This window comes from Corythoichthys intestinalis, chromosome 22, assembly GCF_030265065.1.
Source record: "Corythoichthys intestinalis isolate RoL2023-P3 chromosome 22, ASM3026506v1, whole genome shotgun sequence".
NCBI lineage: Eukaryota > Metazoa > Chordata > Actinopteri > Syngnathiformes > Syngnathidae > Corythoichthys > Corythoichthys intestinalis.
This window is the reverse complement of record NC_080416.1, coordinates 30,788,688-30,805,603: the sequence shown is the minus strand read 5'-3', so window position 1 is coordinate 30,805,603 and position 16,916 is coordinate 30,788,688. Positions and strand designations below refer to the sequence as shown.

The window sequence follows — 16,916 nt, the reverse complement described above, 5'->3', positions numbered from 1 at the left end:
CTAATGAGAGAGACGTAGCAGTAATAATCACATGACGCCATTATACCAATCAGATGCAAGCTTGCCATTCTATCTTCACGCCAGCCTGTTCAATCATGTGGTGTCTTTAAAGCACCGTAAATAATGAAGTATTTTATATAGAGCACTGCCCTCAACATGACTCAAAGCGAGTATTTTAACCGCCCTCCCAGTTTTTATTTGGCACCAATTGACCACGGAAAACTGGAGATATGATCCTTTTAATTTCAAAATAGTTTATTATGAAGGAACTCTTCACTATTCAAACTCTGAACTATTTTCTCCACCAGAGGGCAGTCATGCTCTTTTGACAAGTAATGCTTCATTTATGTAATTTTTTTTTTCTCTTGTCAGATTTTTTTTTCTTTGGCGTAATGGGTTATTGTACTGTATTATTACAACAATGATCCACATAGATAACTTTGTGCTCAGAAAAAAAATACCATTGCTCAAAAAAAAAAAAAGCCAGCAAAAATATAAGCAGTTGCTCACAGTGTTACTCGAGTATTCTTCCGACGCAATACTATTTTACTTGAGGACATTTTTTGATCGACTACTTTTACTTGAGTAATATTATAATGAAGTCAAGGGCGTATGTTTGGTCTTAATATTGGTGGGAACATTTTTTTGCTGGCGACGGGACAATAATAAGACTAAACATATTTGGTGAATGGGGGTCATGGCTACATTTCTCACCAATATGAACCTAATTAATTGATAGGCTGAATGATTAATGCAAAATAAATCTATATTGACCTATACTAACTTTCACCCTGCAAATTTATAATGTTTTAATCTGATAATTTTTGTTAAATCTAGTCCAAAAAAAATTCTACATCTTTTTTTGAGTGTTAAAGGCTAGTTAACAGGTTAATGCGTTGGATTCTTCCACTTATTTTAACTTTACTATTTGTTCATATTAAGCCCATATATCAAAGTTTTTTTCATTTTTCACTTAAATCAAGAAAAAATGTTTTGAACAATATTCTTTGATAAAAAACGTTTCTGACAAGTTTTTCTTTTAAGATTAAATATACAAACTTTTTGCTTAAAATAAATCTGTTAAGCTTATTTTCAGCTAGCTGTTTTTCTTATTTCAAGAAATCTGAGTAAAATCGACGTGAAGCACTGTAACAGTAGCAAAATTAGTTGAGTGTCCCCCACCTCCACAACATCGACGTCTTTTTAAATTACTTACAGTGGCTGCTGCTGGCGGAAAAAAACTTCTAATATCCCTCGTCTTTGAAGGGGGGGTGGCATCTGTCGGGCTGTAAACGCGTGTGTGTGTATATGTGGGGGCAGGGGGGTGTTCAAGTATCAGCCAATCAAACGTGCATTTAAGGGAAAACAATGGACTTGCACATTCAGCGAGTGAAATGGGGTCAGTGTAAGTCTGAACAAAATTAAAGTACTGTAATTCACTTAATAATGGGAGGATTAATTCTATCGTCACAACATATAGGAAGACAATCTAAATGACCTAGATAACTGAAATCATTAAATAATGCAAATAATGCTGCCAAAAAGTTGGTGGGGATAATTTGATCATCCTGAAAAAATGGTAGTGTTATGTCCCGACCGTCCCTATGCAAACCTACGCCCTTGTATCAAGTAACACTACTCTTGAGTAAAACCTTTGGCTACTCTACCCACCTCTGATTTTCAGTCACTTCCTGTTGATTTTGGGTGACAGAACACTGGCCTGGGAAACCGCCATGAAGTTGGCCCCGCCATCAGACCCGAATTTATAGAAAACTTTCATTCTTTTGTGCAGAAAATTTCAATTGTGCTGCTATCGTTTTTTGAGATATTAACAATACTTTTATAGGTCAATCTGAGGTCCACCAGCCCTCCCATTTTGATTAAAAATGGCTTAAAAAGGTGTCAATCATTTGAGCTATGTATGTGCTATAAAAATTTTCGTTTGTGCTCCTATCGTTTTTCAGATATTGAAATAATATTTTCGAGTGATGACATCACACAGCCTCGCATTTATTGCAAAATAGACCCGAAATGGTGCCATTCGTTTATGCTATGTTGGTGCTATAAAAAATTTCTTTTGTGCTGCTCTCATTTTTGACATACTGAGATATTAATTTCGAGTGATGACGTCAATCGCAGCACCTCCGTCGCAGCTGGCGAAGTGTACCAACTCTCTCAATAATAGAGGGGTGTCCCAACAATTAGCACAAACGTAGCATAAATGAATGGCACAATTTCGGCTCCATTTTGCAATAAATGGGAGGCCATGTGACATCACTCGAAATTAATATCTCAATAACGATAGGAGCACAAACGAAATTTTTTACAGCATAAACCAGTACAAACGCACCCCAACGATTGACACTATTTTTAATCAAAATGGGACTGGTTGACCTTTTGATTGACCTATAAAAGAATTGTTAATATCTCAAAATGATAGCAGCACAAACAAACAAAAATCTGCACAAACGAAAGACAGGAACCTGGAACCTCCCCAAAAACTCAACAGAAAATGACATGTAAATGCCCTAAAATTAGGTGATCGGTAATTGCCCTAAAAATCAGAATGACTGGCTGCGAATGCTCTAGTGTCGAATTGTCCATCTGAGTCAATGGATTGGGTGTCTACTAGGGGTGTGCCATCTTAGGCACCCCGCGATTCGATTTTTGAACGATGATCACAGTATTGACGATTAACACGGTTATCACGATTATCGCGATTATCACGATTACCGATGCATCGTACATTACTGATTAATAAAGTGGCCAAACAAATTTATGTCCATTATTTATTTAAAACATCCTTATGATTCAACAGGAATGATGGAAACATGCCCATACAACAAAAAGCTGCTCTTAAACTGCTTTTTTATTTATTTATTTTTTGCAAGAAAGTGCAAAAACATTAACCATTTTAAAGGGAGTACTTATTTCTCGCAACAATACAATAACATTTACACTGGTGGAATGAATTCCACATTTTTTGGACACAAAGTGTCTTCAGAAATAAGACTTTTTTTAACCAATATACTTTGTTTTCACAGTGTTACCTCCCCTGTGTAACTCTTGGAGTGATAGGTGGAAATCAACACTGCTCTTGATCACTTTTAACCTGTGGCATTTATTGCCGGGCGCGCACACACTCATTACAGCGCACGCACTTTCTTCTCTCCCTGCCCGCCCACGCGCGCACACGCCTCTCGGCTCCCAGGCAGCACTTGCAACAACAGATTTCTGTACTATTTCGCATGTTTGTAGTGTTACCGCTGCACTTAATCATGGTTTTACACGTTCTGCATATGAAATACATGTTAGCGAATTGGCTAATTAGCTAAGCGCTCGGATCTAACTATTAACATCTCAAAAACAACAACAATAAAGGCTAAACAGTACAAGAAGGTCCATGTACTCATCTCTTATAGACGCACACAGGTCTTAACAACACACATGGGACATTTTTCAATTGAAATGCCTTCAAACTACTGCTAGACGTCAGAAAAACAAGGAGCAACGAACTATCTCTCTTCCCCTCTCGCTCTAAAAAATAACTTGTGCACAAAAGCACGACTGCCTGCCTGTCTCATACACAATTTTATTTTCCAGTCTTAAAAAGGAGTAAATCTCTCTCCCAGTTACTGGCAGCACCCATCATAACGTTATGCGTGCGTCCATTAACAGTGTCCTGCCGGCAGACGCAGAATTTCGTTCCGCTACGAGCGGCTGTCATAAAGTTATGAGGGAAAAACGTCGTTTATGAACCTTTATGAATCGTAATTGAATCGCCTCGTGTCAAATCGAGATGCATGTAATAATCGATTTTTTGGGAACTCCTCTAGTGTCTACCGCTGTCAATGGCAGGCATTTTTTTGGACACCTTTTTAAAACGATATTTCGATAACCTTTTGGAATATGAAGTACCATGATATACTGTATCACCATTTCGATATTTTGTCACACCCTTAAGTGTAAGTGTTGTAACCCAATGATCAATGTTTAACAGAGAAGAAAAAAAAAAATTCGGGTCAGCATTCAGCTTCAATAGTGAAGTAAGATGTTCTATTAGCGCAAGCCTTTTGCTAGCATTTGTCATGCCTGTCATTTACAGAACGTTACAGGTTTATGCCGTGTCTGACACTTAAGGCGTCCATGCGGAAACTCCAACAGGACTTCGGTTCCGCACGCAGTGCTTCACGCGTGCTAATAATAAACCGAAACGGTTCAATAATTCCACTTGAACAGTTACTCCCTTACTATTTGTACTTTTATTAGTCTGTGCACCTTAGATCATTAGTACCATTAAATAGGACAAAATAAAACAAAAATATTATTTGGCATTTCCTGTAGTCTCTCTGGTGTTTTTCATGGCCTGTTGACAACAACATGATAATCCTGAAATTATGACTCTTTGAACCATTCTAAGTGTCCCATCTGGCCACCCCTGTGAAAACGTTCTGGAGGCGCCACTTGTTCTTTCATTGTTCTTTATTTGTTCTCCTTCTTGATCTTGCAGAAAAAGCCTCTCTCTGCCATCATCAAAGAAGTGTGCGAGGGGTAAGTCAGTTTCTCAACAAATTTGGCTCTCAGGAAGAAAATGTGGTCTTCTCTTACTTTTTTAGTGCAAACTACAACTAATCAACATTTTTGTTGCAGTTGGTCTCTGGGCAACCATGAAAATTTTGCACTGCAAATTGCCGACACCAATTTCTACATCACAGAAAAGGTTGGTTGTGTTTAAGTTCAGAAAAAACTGCAACATTTGACGTCTTAAAATCCTTCATGTTTATGATTAAATTTTGTTGTTTGTTTCAGAATCGCAATGAAATCAAGAATGGCTCCATCCTGCGCTTGACCACATCGCCTGTAAGTCAAAGACAAAAGTGTGGCTATTAAAGTGCCTGTTACACCATAAAAAAATCTTTAAATAGCATTATTATGTATATTAAAATCTTATTTTGAGACGATTCGACAACAATTTGGCAAAGTGCAGATGACGAGAAATGAGTCTGTTAATCTGCCGTTTAGCTACACCTGTCATTATAGCGCTCTGGCGCCGCCATCTGGTCGATGACGTCGGCAGAGTGACGATTTCAGCTGATTTAGAATTCAGCCTAATGGAGGAGATTCAGAAGATTCAGAACGAAAAAATATAATATCATCATTGTTTTAATCGCTCCACTCCAATATTTTTACAGGATACTCTTTATCTAAGCATTTTTCCCCAATTGCTAAATGAATTGTATGGTCATGACAAACAAGTCTTGTGCTGAATGGAATATGAAATATTAAAAATGCATTTATTCAGTACGACAGGGCTACATTACTGCATAAAGGTAAAAACTGCTGACTTCTTAAACCTCCCGAATGGTATTTCATGCCACCGGAGTTGGTCCGGCTTTTGTCATTTCTCTGCCCCGGCTTCGGAGACTGAGGAAAGAGCCTAAACAAAACAGGAGGCGTGAGAGCTAGGCGATATGCTAAACCAAACTGAACGGCTCTTCCTCGCCTTTCGAAAACGAAAAATCACACAAAATTACCCTGACTCATGTCACACACGGCGGCAGGGGTGATTGTCTTCACCGATCGGCCAGCATGTTTTGACTCGTCATTCTGCTACGGCCCTGGCAGTCAGGCAGTGCTCGTTGGAGGACACAGAGGGGAATGAACGATGAAAACGGTGCAGTCTCGGTGGACAAAACCGGCCGACGTCTGAGTGCGTTGCTGCCTGAGCCCAAGCCGAGTATAGCGCTCTTTAGGCAGGCACGTAAAGAGGATTGGGAGGGCTGAAAATCTCAACACTAGAACCGGAGATGAGAGCAGGTGCTCCCCAGGCCTAAGCCGAAGATAGCGCTCTATAGGCGGGCACGCCTTTATCACCAGGCGACCATGGTGTGTAACAAGCCGCCGGTCGTTGGCCAAGTGGCCTTCTCGGTGGACAGAGAGCATTGTAACCCACAAAATGCAAGCCATCTCCTTATTAAAACGTTTGCCGTGATCCCAGTATTTGACATAACATAAAACACGTACCTTACTCACTTCGTCATCCCTCCACTGGTCTCTAGATGTCGGACTTGTTTTGCCCATTCTTGGCGGTGAAAAGGATTTTTTGAAAATCCCAAAAGCCCTGACACCACTCTCCCTGGTGTAGCAACAAAAGCCTGCAGTAAATTGGGATGGCATGACGCAAAAATAAACGAATTAATTCGCAAAATCTGCTGGATCTGCAATCCTTCTGCATACTATAGTAATGGCTGTATTGTAAAATGATTAGTCCACTGACGTCACATTCTCTTTCTTCCTCAATCGAGACTCTGGCCGGAAGTCACTCATTTTCATGGCGCGGAATTAAAAAAATTGAATAAATATATCGATCGCTTCCACACACGTCCAAAAGTCAGTTTCATTCACGAGCATAAAATATCGCGTGTAATATAAAATAAACATGCTTTTTTGTGTCACAGGCACTTTAAAACTCATCCGCTGCTATTGACAGCGCACTGACGTCCACTGGTAGCCCATCCCAGTCGAAATTGATTAGACATCTAGCGCCAATGGCAGGCAGCCTGTGAGAACGTCCTGATCACACTTTTGAGTCAAACCCTAATCTTTCCTGTCTTCCCCCTTGGGTGTTGATCACTGTCAATGGAAGTATATTAATTCATATTTTACCAAAAGAAATGCGATTGTTGATGTTGAATCTCATCCTGGTGGAAAACCTGGGTGTTAAATAGGGGTGTGACAGTATATCGAAAAGGTGATATATCGTTATACTTTGTAGCTCAAACGGTTATCAAGATATGCTCCCACTAAGAATCGATATATCGTTTTGAAAAGGTGTCACTGTTTGAAAATAAAATGGAATCAACAGGTTGCTACCAAAATCTTCCGTTAGAAGTGTCTATGTTAGCTTAAAGGCTGCCATTGACACAGCATCCAATTCCTCGAAACTCGACCGTACGCCAAGCGCCGTCATGTCGCTCAAACCAGAGCATTCACAACCAGTGTTGTTAATCTTACTGAAAAAAAGTAATTAATTATAGTTACAAATTACTTCTCCCAAAAAGTAATTGCGTTAGTAACTCAATTACCTGAAAGTAAGAGTAATTAGTTACTTGGCAAAGTAATTGTTGATAATTACTTTTTTTTTTCCTCAAAAAAAAAAAAACAAAACATTGGCCACACTATGTGAAGTTTTTTGTGAAGGTTTTTGGTACACTAATTCTTTACACTAATTTACCCTTTACCCTGAATCAACTGTTAAAAGTTGTTCAAATTGCTCCCATTATTGCATTAGTTCCCTTCTCTGTACTTTCGACATATGAAAGTTTTAAAACTGTTTCATCATTTAAAGATAGATTCAAGTCAAGATTTTGCCGATTTAGAAGTATTTTAGATAAAAAGTTACTTAGGTTCGCTAGGAAGGTTCTCTACAACAGAGCCGTCCTAAAAAGTCTACTGCTTTAAGATGGCGGCTGTTTACTAACGCATCTAGTGCCGTGTCTGTCATTTTGCATCTAGTTATATCTATTAACAGTATATGTGATGTCTACCATGTCTACCATATCTACCATAACATGCGGGCGTAGTTTGTTGGCTATCGGCTACAACATGTATTATTGGAGCTACCTAGCATCGCATTTGCTCGGCGTCACAACTTTCTTGCCTCCTCCCCACTCCTGCTCTGCTCTGTCGTCTCGGTGAGTCTGTCTCCCTCAGACTTTTCGACCAGTATAATAACGCATAGTAACGCATGCCTTTCCGTCCTCAGTAACGGTAACGGCGTTGCCAAGATGAGAAAAGTATTTAATTAGGTTACCCACTACTGAAAAAAATAACGCCGTTAGTAACGCCGTTATATTGTATCGCCGTTATTAACAACACTGTTCACAACCTTCACAACAATTCACAACAAGTCTTTCGTGGGCTGTAACAGGTAACTTCCTGTGCCTTTTAGGGCAATAACGGGTTACTTCCTGTTGATTTTGAGTCACTTCCTATTTATTAACGGACATTTTAAGTCCCACAAATGCCCCAAAAGGAAAAGTGACCGAAAATCAACAGGAAATGACGTGAAATGCCCCAAATTTAGCTTATTGCCTTGCATTGGCTGCCACTGATGGTGATAAACTCCTTCCAATTCATAGCAGAAGAATGAAAACAGCTTGTTTTTTCTGTTTATTAGTCTTTTTTTGTAGACCCATGTATCGATAATAGTGGTCTCGCCATACCTTAAGATCGCTATTGTAAGCCATGTTCCGCAAATCGCATGTCAGCTACCCAGAGGTTTCTAAACCCTAGTGTTGAATATACTATGTGCCCGGTCCCGCAGCACCAGACGGCGGCGCAGCTCCACGAGCGTATTCAGTCGTCCAGCATGGACGCCAAGCTGGAGGCGCTGAAGGACCTGGCCAGCGCGTCGCGGGACATCACCTTCGCCTTGGAGTTCATCAGCATGGACGGCATCTTGCTGCTCACGCAGATGGTCGAGAGCGGCACCGAGTAAGTCTGAAAGTGCCGTGTGTGTTGTGTGAGCGTAAAAGTATTGGGACGAGCAGGGGGGAAGGAAATGGAGAGGCGAAAAAGCAGACTTTGATTGACTGTGCTTGTGATTCAAAGCGCTTAGATCTTAAATTCACATAAAATAATACAAATTGTTCCTGTGTAAAGACTGGTAAAATGTTTAGGAAGGTGTTAGACTAGCGGTTGTTAACCTGGGTTCCATCGAAGCCTTGGGGTTTGGTGAGTAGGTCTAAAGGGTTCGGCTAAGATTTAAGTCCCCCATCCCGTTTTTTTTTTCCACACTAGATAAATGAATCTTGTCAATCAAAATATTTTTTTTAACTGTTTGCCTCTGCATCGCTGAAACCGATGACGTAGTGAAAGGCAAGGATTACGGCAGAAGGCATAGACCTCTATGAAGTTGCCCTCCCCATCAGATGCAAATTTATAGAAAAAACGTCATTTGTTTTTGCTCGTTTGTGCTGATTAAAAATGGCTAAAGATGCTGTCAAAATGAATGGGAAATTGCTAAGCCGTCAATGGCATGGACGTACACGGACTGCAAAAATGCCATATACCCCCAAAAAATGCTATATACAAAAAAATCCAGATACCAAAAGCCACTTTGCCATATACAAAAATCCATTTTGCCTCATACCTAAAAAAATGCCATTACCAAAATTCATTCTCCCACATACCCCAAAAAATGCCACATACCAAAATCCATTTTGCCACATGCCCCAAAAAATGCCGCATACCAAAATCCATTTTGCTACATACCAAAAAATGCTGCATACCAAAATCCATTTTGCCACATACCAAAATCCATTTTGCCACATACCCCAAAAAAGGCCACATACCAAAATCCATTTTGCCACATATCCAAAGAAATGCCACATACCAAAATCCATTTTGCCACATACCCCAAAAAATGCCACATACCAAAATCCATTTTGCCACATATCCCCAAAAAAATGCCACATACCAAAATCAATTTTTCCACATACCAAAAAATGCCCCATACCAAAATCCATTTTGCCACATACAAAAAAAATGCCACATACCAAAATCCATGCTGCCACATACCCCATAAAAAGCCACATACCAAAGTCAATTTTCATTCACGCTCTTTCTCCAATCGTTTGTGCGGTACAAATGTTCATTTGTGCTGCTATGATTTTATAGCTATTGAGATATTGATTTTGAGTGATGTCATTCGCAGCTTTTCCGTATCCAACTCCCACGGCTGATGGAGTGTACCAACTCTCTCTCTCTCAATAAGAGAAGGGTGTCCCAACAACTAGCGCAAACGTAGCACAAACAAATGGGTCCATTTTGCAGTAAATGGGGGGCTTGAGATCTTAATTTTGGGTGATGACATGACTCGCAGCCCCCCATTTACTGCAAAATGGACTCGAAGTGGGGCCATTTCTAATCAAAATAGGGGTCTGGTTGACTTATAAAAGAATGGTAAATGTTTTAAAAACGATAGCAGTACAAACGAAACTTTTTACAACACAAACGTAGCACAAACAATTGACACCATTTTTAGATCCGCCCCTGCTTACAGTTGCCCTCCATATGACTTATTCGTTTTTTAACGCAAAATCCTTGAATTGACGGTCTGCGTAACTGAATTATTGCTCGCAATTAAAGAGAGAATTGATCAGGCCTACCTCATGAATCCAGTGTTGTGTCCCAAGACTTTAGTGCACGAGGCTGTCTGGACTGAAGGTTAATCAAGTCAGGGCATTTTTTTATTTTTTGCTGAGGTGGACTTTTTCATCCGTGATGGGGAATGCATGCATTTACATTCCTTGCCAGCAGTTACACACACATACACACAAACGGCCCTACACAGCCTTGAGGTAGCGCTGGCGGTGGGATTTTGCCAAGTTTGGGGGAAAAAAACCTCGGCTCGTTCAAACAAACCAGTTTGTGTGCAGGCGGCGCAGACGCTCTTATGTTGACACCTCATTAAATCTCCTCTTATGCTAATGACTGTGTGTAAGTGTTTTTGTGTGTGTAGTGTCTATGGAAATTTTAGTCAAAGGTAGATAGTACCCTCTACTGGCACAAGCGTGTGCCTGCTGCTGGATTGTTATCAGCGTTTGTTTTTATTCATTGTTTTACCAAACTCACACATGCATATATCACTTTCTTTTTTACATTACATTATCATTACATTACACTTTTTTGTTTGTTTGTTCATACATGACATTTTTGACGGCAAAGTTTTTGAAATGTTTGCAGGCGCTATCAGAAACTCCAGAAGATTATGAAACCTTGGTAAGATTCTTAGAAGCGCCCGTGTGCGCTTCTTCTATCTAACCCGACCGAGTCTGCATGATTAAGACCGGCTGCCCCGATGCCTTCTGGGAAATTACAATCATTCAAGGCGTTCTTTTTGTGTTGCATGTATTTTTTTCCCCCCCAGGTCATTCTTTAATCTTCATGCAACGGACGACCAAGATTTTTTCCCCCTCTATTATTATAGATTTTTTTGGTGTAGTTTGTTGATTGGTTGAGGAGTTAAATCTTGGTGGTCCGCTCATTGCTATTCAGGGTTTCTATGGGCTGATTGATTCTATATTTTGCTTATTTCTGTCACCGCGGAAACATCTTTCACCATCTTTCTTCAACTGTTTCTTTACAACTTTTTACTCCTGTCAACGAACTGCACTTATATAAAAATTATGGACATAGCTTGTTAATGACCAGAGGTGGGTAGAGCAGCCAAAAATTTTACTCAAGTAAGAGTATCGCTACTTCTGAATAATACCGTATTGGCCCGAATATAAGGCGGCCCTGATTATAAGACGACCCCCTCTTTTTCAAGACTCAAGTTTGAAAAAAGACTTTTTGAACACCAAATGAATTTTTATACAGAAAATAATTACAGTACATCCGAAACAAATGATTATAACAATATATTTGAGAGAAAAAGCATGTTATTTTGCCTCATTCAAATCTTAATATCTGAACATTTAAATATGTAAACTAAAGTGCAATCACATTCGTAAATGAATGGCTTCTGGTTTTTGAAATGTAAATAAACCAAACAACAAAATTGCAATAACTGCATTAACCATCAAAGTGAAGTCTAACTGCAACTGTAGTCTTAAAATTGAAACAAATTTGAATAAGGAAAAACATTGCAATAAAACAATGCAAACTGGTTACACGAGAGTAGCTGAGCTGTCATTACAGAACATTGTTTCAATGATATCTGGTGCCATCTAGCGTCGTGAATGGGGAGAGTAGCTGAGAGCTCTCACGACAGAACACCGCTTCAATGATATCTGGTGCCATCTAGCGTCGTGAATGGGTATAATGTCTAGACCGCGAATATAAGATGACCCCCCTCTTTTTCATTCTTATTTCAATGCAATAAAACACCGTCTTGTATTCGGCCCAATACGGTATTACTCAAGTAAAAGTAGTCATCCAAAAATGTATTCAAGTACAAGTAAAAAAGTATTCGTTGAAAAGAATATTCAAGTAATAAACAACAGTAGCCACGTTTACATGCTGACTTTTTTTCATACCGATTCAAATCATTCCGAATGGAAATTTCACATCAGCTGTTTACATGTCACTTCATCTATTCCGATCCAGCGTTTACATGTGTCTGCCTTTATTCCGAAAGGACATTTGACAACTGCTGTCTGACATGCGCAGATTAATCAAAAAAAAGCGTCACGTTGCAAAACATGTAGATCGATCGTCAGATCAGCTGCTGTTCTAACTTTTCGAGTGGAAACAAAACTTCAGAATGACACGCCGTTCATTTCAAAAGTTGTGTGGGTGCGCTGCGCGTGTGCTTGGAAGCCATGTTGCATGTGACGTTACTTACGTCACCAAGTGACGTCACCACGTCAGTACGGAGCATGTGCAGAAAGAACGCAGCCAGACACCATTCCGCTTCCCTGTTTACATGATATAATTTTACTTCTAATCGGTTTGGGAAAAGGAATATTCCACCCCTGTCCTGTGAATCGGAATGAAATTCCATTCGGTTTGGGCCTGTTCATTCCGAATGAGGTGTTATATGGAACACATTTATTCGGTTTGAACAAATATTCCGATTGAAATTGGAATATTTGGCTCCATGTAAACGTGGCAATTGTAACTGCTTACAATTAGGGTTGTTCCGATCATGTTTTTTTTGCTCCCAATCCGACCCCGATCGTTTTAGTTTGAGTATCTGCCGATCCCGATATTTCCCGATCCGATTGCTTTTTTTTTTTTTTTTTTTGCTACCGATTCAATTCCAATCATTCTCGATAATTTTTCCCGATCATATACATTTTGGCAATGCATTAAGGAAAAAAATGAGTAAAACTCAATTCAATTGCTCCAAGTATCTTTTTTTAATGTCCAACATGACATTGTTCCACTGCTTTGGATCAAAACAAAGCTTATCAGCACTGTGCCATAAAATATGTAAACAATAAACATAACCCCCTCCGCTTAAAATAAAGTTACATGACGTCACATCCATGTTCCAAGTTTTTTTTGGTGCCACACTATGTGAGTGCGACAATAAATGGCAGGGGTGGATGTTTGTTGTTATTATGAACCAATCTATAAACCAAAACTGAAGACTCTGGATGAGTGTAAGACATTTTGTCTGTAACGTTAAATACAATTAGAAAACGATTTAATAAAAAAAAAGAAGACACTATATATTAAAAAAAGGCATGTCCGATATTTTTTTGCCGATTCCGATACTTTGAAAATGACGTGATCGGGACATCTCTACTTACAATGTCAGATTTTTTTTCCATCAGCACATCTTCATCGATATGAACCGTTATTATTATACTGTATTATAGCACATTGGTTCCCAACCTGCTAGCTTATAGCCACATATTATACAGAATAGACTTGGTTGTGGGTTCCTCTTCTGGCTCAACAGGTGGCCTTTTCCCCGTAAAAAAGCTGTCCAAAAACGTCGCAACACAAAGCCAACATCAGCTAACGTTACTGTTTACATTGACTGATGCTGGGCTACTATAGGTGTGCAAACCAATCACTAGAGGGCAACATACGCAAATCTCTACTCAGTTTAGTCAAGAGGCATAGGCCAGATTGTGGTCGGTAACAAGTTATTATTTCTCTGCGGCCCGGTAGCAAATGCACCCCGGCCCTGTGGTTGGGGATCCCCGGCTGAGCCTATTACATGACTGTGTTATGCCCCAAAAAATGACGCACAAAAAAAAAATCGTCAAATACAGACCAGTTACCTGTCCAAAGAGCATGAGTGCCCTCTAGTGCAGAAAAAAACATTGCTACCTCTGAATGGTATAATGGAGTTATGTTGCCTCATCTCATTGGTGAAACTGGTGAGCTAGTGTAGCCCAAAGTAGCGTGGTAAGAGTAGCGTTTCTTCTTCACATATCTACACAAGTAAAAAGTAGGCTGAGTAAAACTACTCTTAGAAGTACGTTTTTCTCAAAAGATTACTCAAGTAAATGTAATGGAGTAAATAAATGCGTGACTAACCACCTCTGTTAATGACAAACCTGTTCAAAATACTCTTATATGCATTTAGCAAATTAAAAAGTCCCTCAATAGCCTATTTTTCTAATATGCTGTCAATTGACAATGTAAGAAAACATTACATTAAAATACTTTTTAATTTAGTAGACCATTTCTTTATTATTTTAGAGGGGAAAATATGTGTAATAGCTTCAAAACATAATATACCAGTAATCATAGACTTCAAAATGATATTGAAGGGGCGCGGGGCTGATTAATAGGGGGCCTGCATTGTTGGCGTGGCCGTCAAAGCTGACCAAGTGGAATCACAGACACAGGTTTTTTCGTTGAAAGTTCTTGTGAATAAGTGCTTAAATCCCTGAGGTATAGATATGGACGTAAAGCAGTCTCGAATCTTGGTTAAAAGCTCAAAAACTGCTGTTAGCATTTGTTTTATGTAAATATGTCGAAATACGATGCTAGTCTGTTAGTCAATGTAGTGGCCGCCATATGTAAACAGAGCATTTCCGATAAAAATTCTTGTGAATAAATGCTTAAATCCCTGAATTTTTATAGATATGGATGCAAAACAGTCTCAATTCTTGGTTAAAAGCAAAAACAAAAAAAACGTGCAGTTAGCATTTGTTTTACGTAAATATGTCGAAGTACGATGCTAGTCTGTAAGTCAATGTAGCGGCCACCATATATAAACAGAGCTTTTCTGGTGAAAATTCTTGTGAATAAAAGTTTAAATCCCCGAGTTCCTTAAAGATATGGCTGTAAAACAGTCTTGATTCTTGGTTAAAAGCAAAGAAACCGTGCAGTTAGAGTTTATTTTACGTATATTGTCGAAGTACAATGCTACTCTGTTAGCGAATGAGGCTAAACAGCTTTCTTGTGAATAAATGCTTAAATCCTTGAATTCTTTATGGATATGGACGTAAAACAGCCTCAATTCTTGGTTAAGAGAACAAAAAACCAGGGAATTAACATATATTTCACGTAAATATGTTGAAGAATAATGCTAGTCTGTTAGACAATGTGGCGGCAGCCTTACAACAAAGAGCTTTTCACGTTGATAATTCTTGTGAAAAACGAAAAATATAATAATGACCTTGAATCCTCGAACAAATCACTCCTGAGACAATTAACTGAAGCGGATTGTGGAATGGCCCCCTACTTGGAAGTCGTGGCGCAGTGAAGGTATCTGACCCGTCAGTATCATTATGAAGTCAATGCAGTAATGTCAAAATATGTCATTTGATTGTACGTTTAATACACAAAAATTAAAATTTGCTAATCAAACGCTCGCATGCGTTAATAAAAACATGGATTGCCATTAGCAATAACAGCAAACCATCAGTTTCTTTAATAACTCACTTACAGTTTTACTCTTTGTATCCCTTTAATCTTAAACAGCTTTATATAAATTTATTCGTTTTGTCATAAATTACTACATTCTGTTGTGAGCGGCGTCTTTCTCTCATGAATTCCAATAAGTTGTGTGCAGGTTTTCATTTCCACGCCAGAGGTCACTATTGCATTGGCTTTTACTGGATGCCTATTTTGTCCTGAAAATGTCAAGTGAAATCTTGTAAAGTTGAAGCGATCTGACAGTTGAGGCTTTGCAACTTTTTGGAGGCGTGGCAAACATTGAGCCAATGAAACATAAAACATAATTGACAAAACAAAGTAAGTGTGTTACTTCTATTGTTTCCTTCTTTTGCATGAGCTCGCACTTGAAAATACGTGAAAATCTTAAAAACCGCTGTCCTGCGCTGCCGCTTTTCCGTGTGTCTTCTCCAACAAGCTCGGAGCTTTTTCTTCTGTCCGCTGCTGCCGCTCGCTTCTCTTCCTTATTTTCCAAACTGGCTAAACCTGACGACACTGCAATGTGTCACTGATTGTGTCTTAATGTCCGTGTATGTTTCGTAGTTTCGGCGACCTGCTTTCCTTCACGCTCACCGCCTTCGTGGAGCTGATGGACCACGGCATCGTCTCCTGGGATACTTTTTCCGTGGCTTTCATCAAGAAGGTGTGCTCCAGATGCAAACGGGCGAAACATCGCCAAGAGTTTAAATGCCTACCTTTCCCGTCGCAGATCGCCAGCTACGTCAACAAGTCGGCCATGGACACGGCTGTGCTGCAGCGTTCGCTGGCCATCCTGGAGTCCATGGTGCTTAATAGCCAGGATCTCTACCACAAAGTGGCGCAGGAGATCACCATTGGGCAGCTCATACCGCACCTACAAGGGTAAGAAATGGCAAGGCAAAATCTGGCTCCTTGATGAGTGCATCTGGTTCACCCCCAACCCGTAATTTTAAATGTAGAACCGGCCGGCTCCCTTGACATGAACGAGCTGTGATGAGCTGATGGTGTATAGGTATAATAAAAATAACTTGACCTGCAAGCAGGACTGAACGGGTTCTCACAGTTTGCCACAACTCGAACGGCACACAGCTCAGGGTGGTGGCTGATCGTCCCCCTCTCATCATCTCATGAGAAATGCTCAAAACTCACCTCTTTTTTTGTGTGGAACCTCTTTTGTGTTGTGGGCATGGTTGACCATGTTTTTGTATATCCTTAGATGAGAAATAAATTCACACACACACCTAAGTGAAAAAATCCCTATCGAAAAGGGTCCTACAAAAAAGGATGCGCACCTGAACTGTGAAGCCACGCCCAAATTGAAAAACCAAAATGAATCTTGTATTTGCGCCAATTTGAGCAAGTGTGCCAAATTGCATGGCTTTATAAGCTGTCTGAGCACCTGTAGAAATCTACTTCCTTTTAATAGCAAACAAAGGGTTGCCTTGGCAACAGAGACATGTGAACATGGAGCTTAAAATGTAGTACAGTGATCCCTCGTTACTTCACGCTTTAAACTTCGCGCCCTCAGTCCATTGCGGATTTTTTTTCCAAAGTCTCCCTCCCTC

At 39.7% G+C, this 16,916-nt stretch overlaps 1 protein-coding gene across 9 annotated transcripts in view; it reads left to right on the top strand.

The window, feature by feature from the left end:
• elmo1 (engulfment and cell motility 1 (ced-12 homolog, C. elegans)) overlaps positions 1 to 16,916 on the top strand; it is a 201,678-nt gene that overhangs the window by 105,960 nt on the left and 78,802 nt on the right. For 7 of the 9 annotated variants that reach the window (XM_057827712.1, XM_057827710.1, XM_057827713.1 and 4 more), the window contains 7 exons: positions 4,511 to 4,551; positions 4,651 to 4,720; positions 4,810 to 4,860; positions 8,327 to 8,496; positions 10,750 to 10,785; positions 15,916 to 16,015; positions 16,082 to 16,233. In XM_057827712.1, coding sequence (XP_057683695.1) covers positions 4,511 to 4,551; positions 4,651 to 4,720; positions 4,810 to 4,860; positions 8,327 to 8,496; positions 10,750 to 10,785; positions 15,916 to 16,015; positions 16,082 to 16,233 — 620 coding nt within the window. The remainder of the gene's footprint in view (positions 1 to 4,510; positions 4,552 to 4,650; positions 4,721 to 4,809; positions 4,861 to 8,326; positions 8,497 to 10,749; positions 10,786 to 15,915; positions 16,016 to 16,081; positions 16,234 to 16,916) is intronic. The other 2 variants (XM_057827714.1, XM_057827716.1) reach the window with 1 other exon arrangement.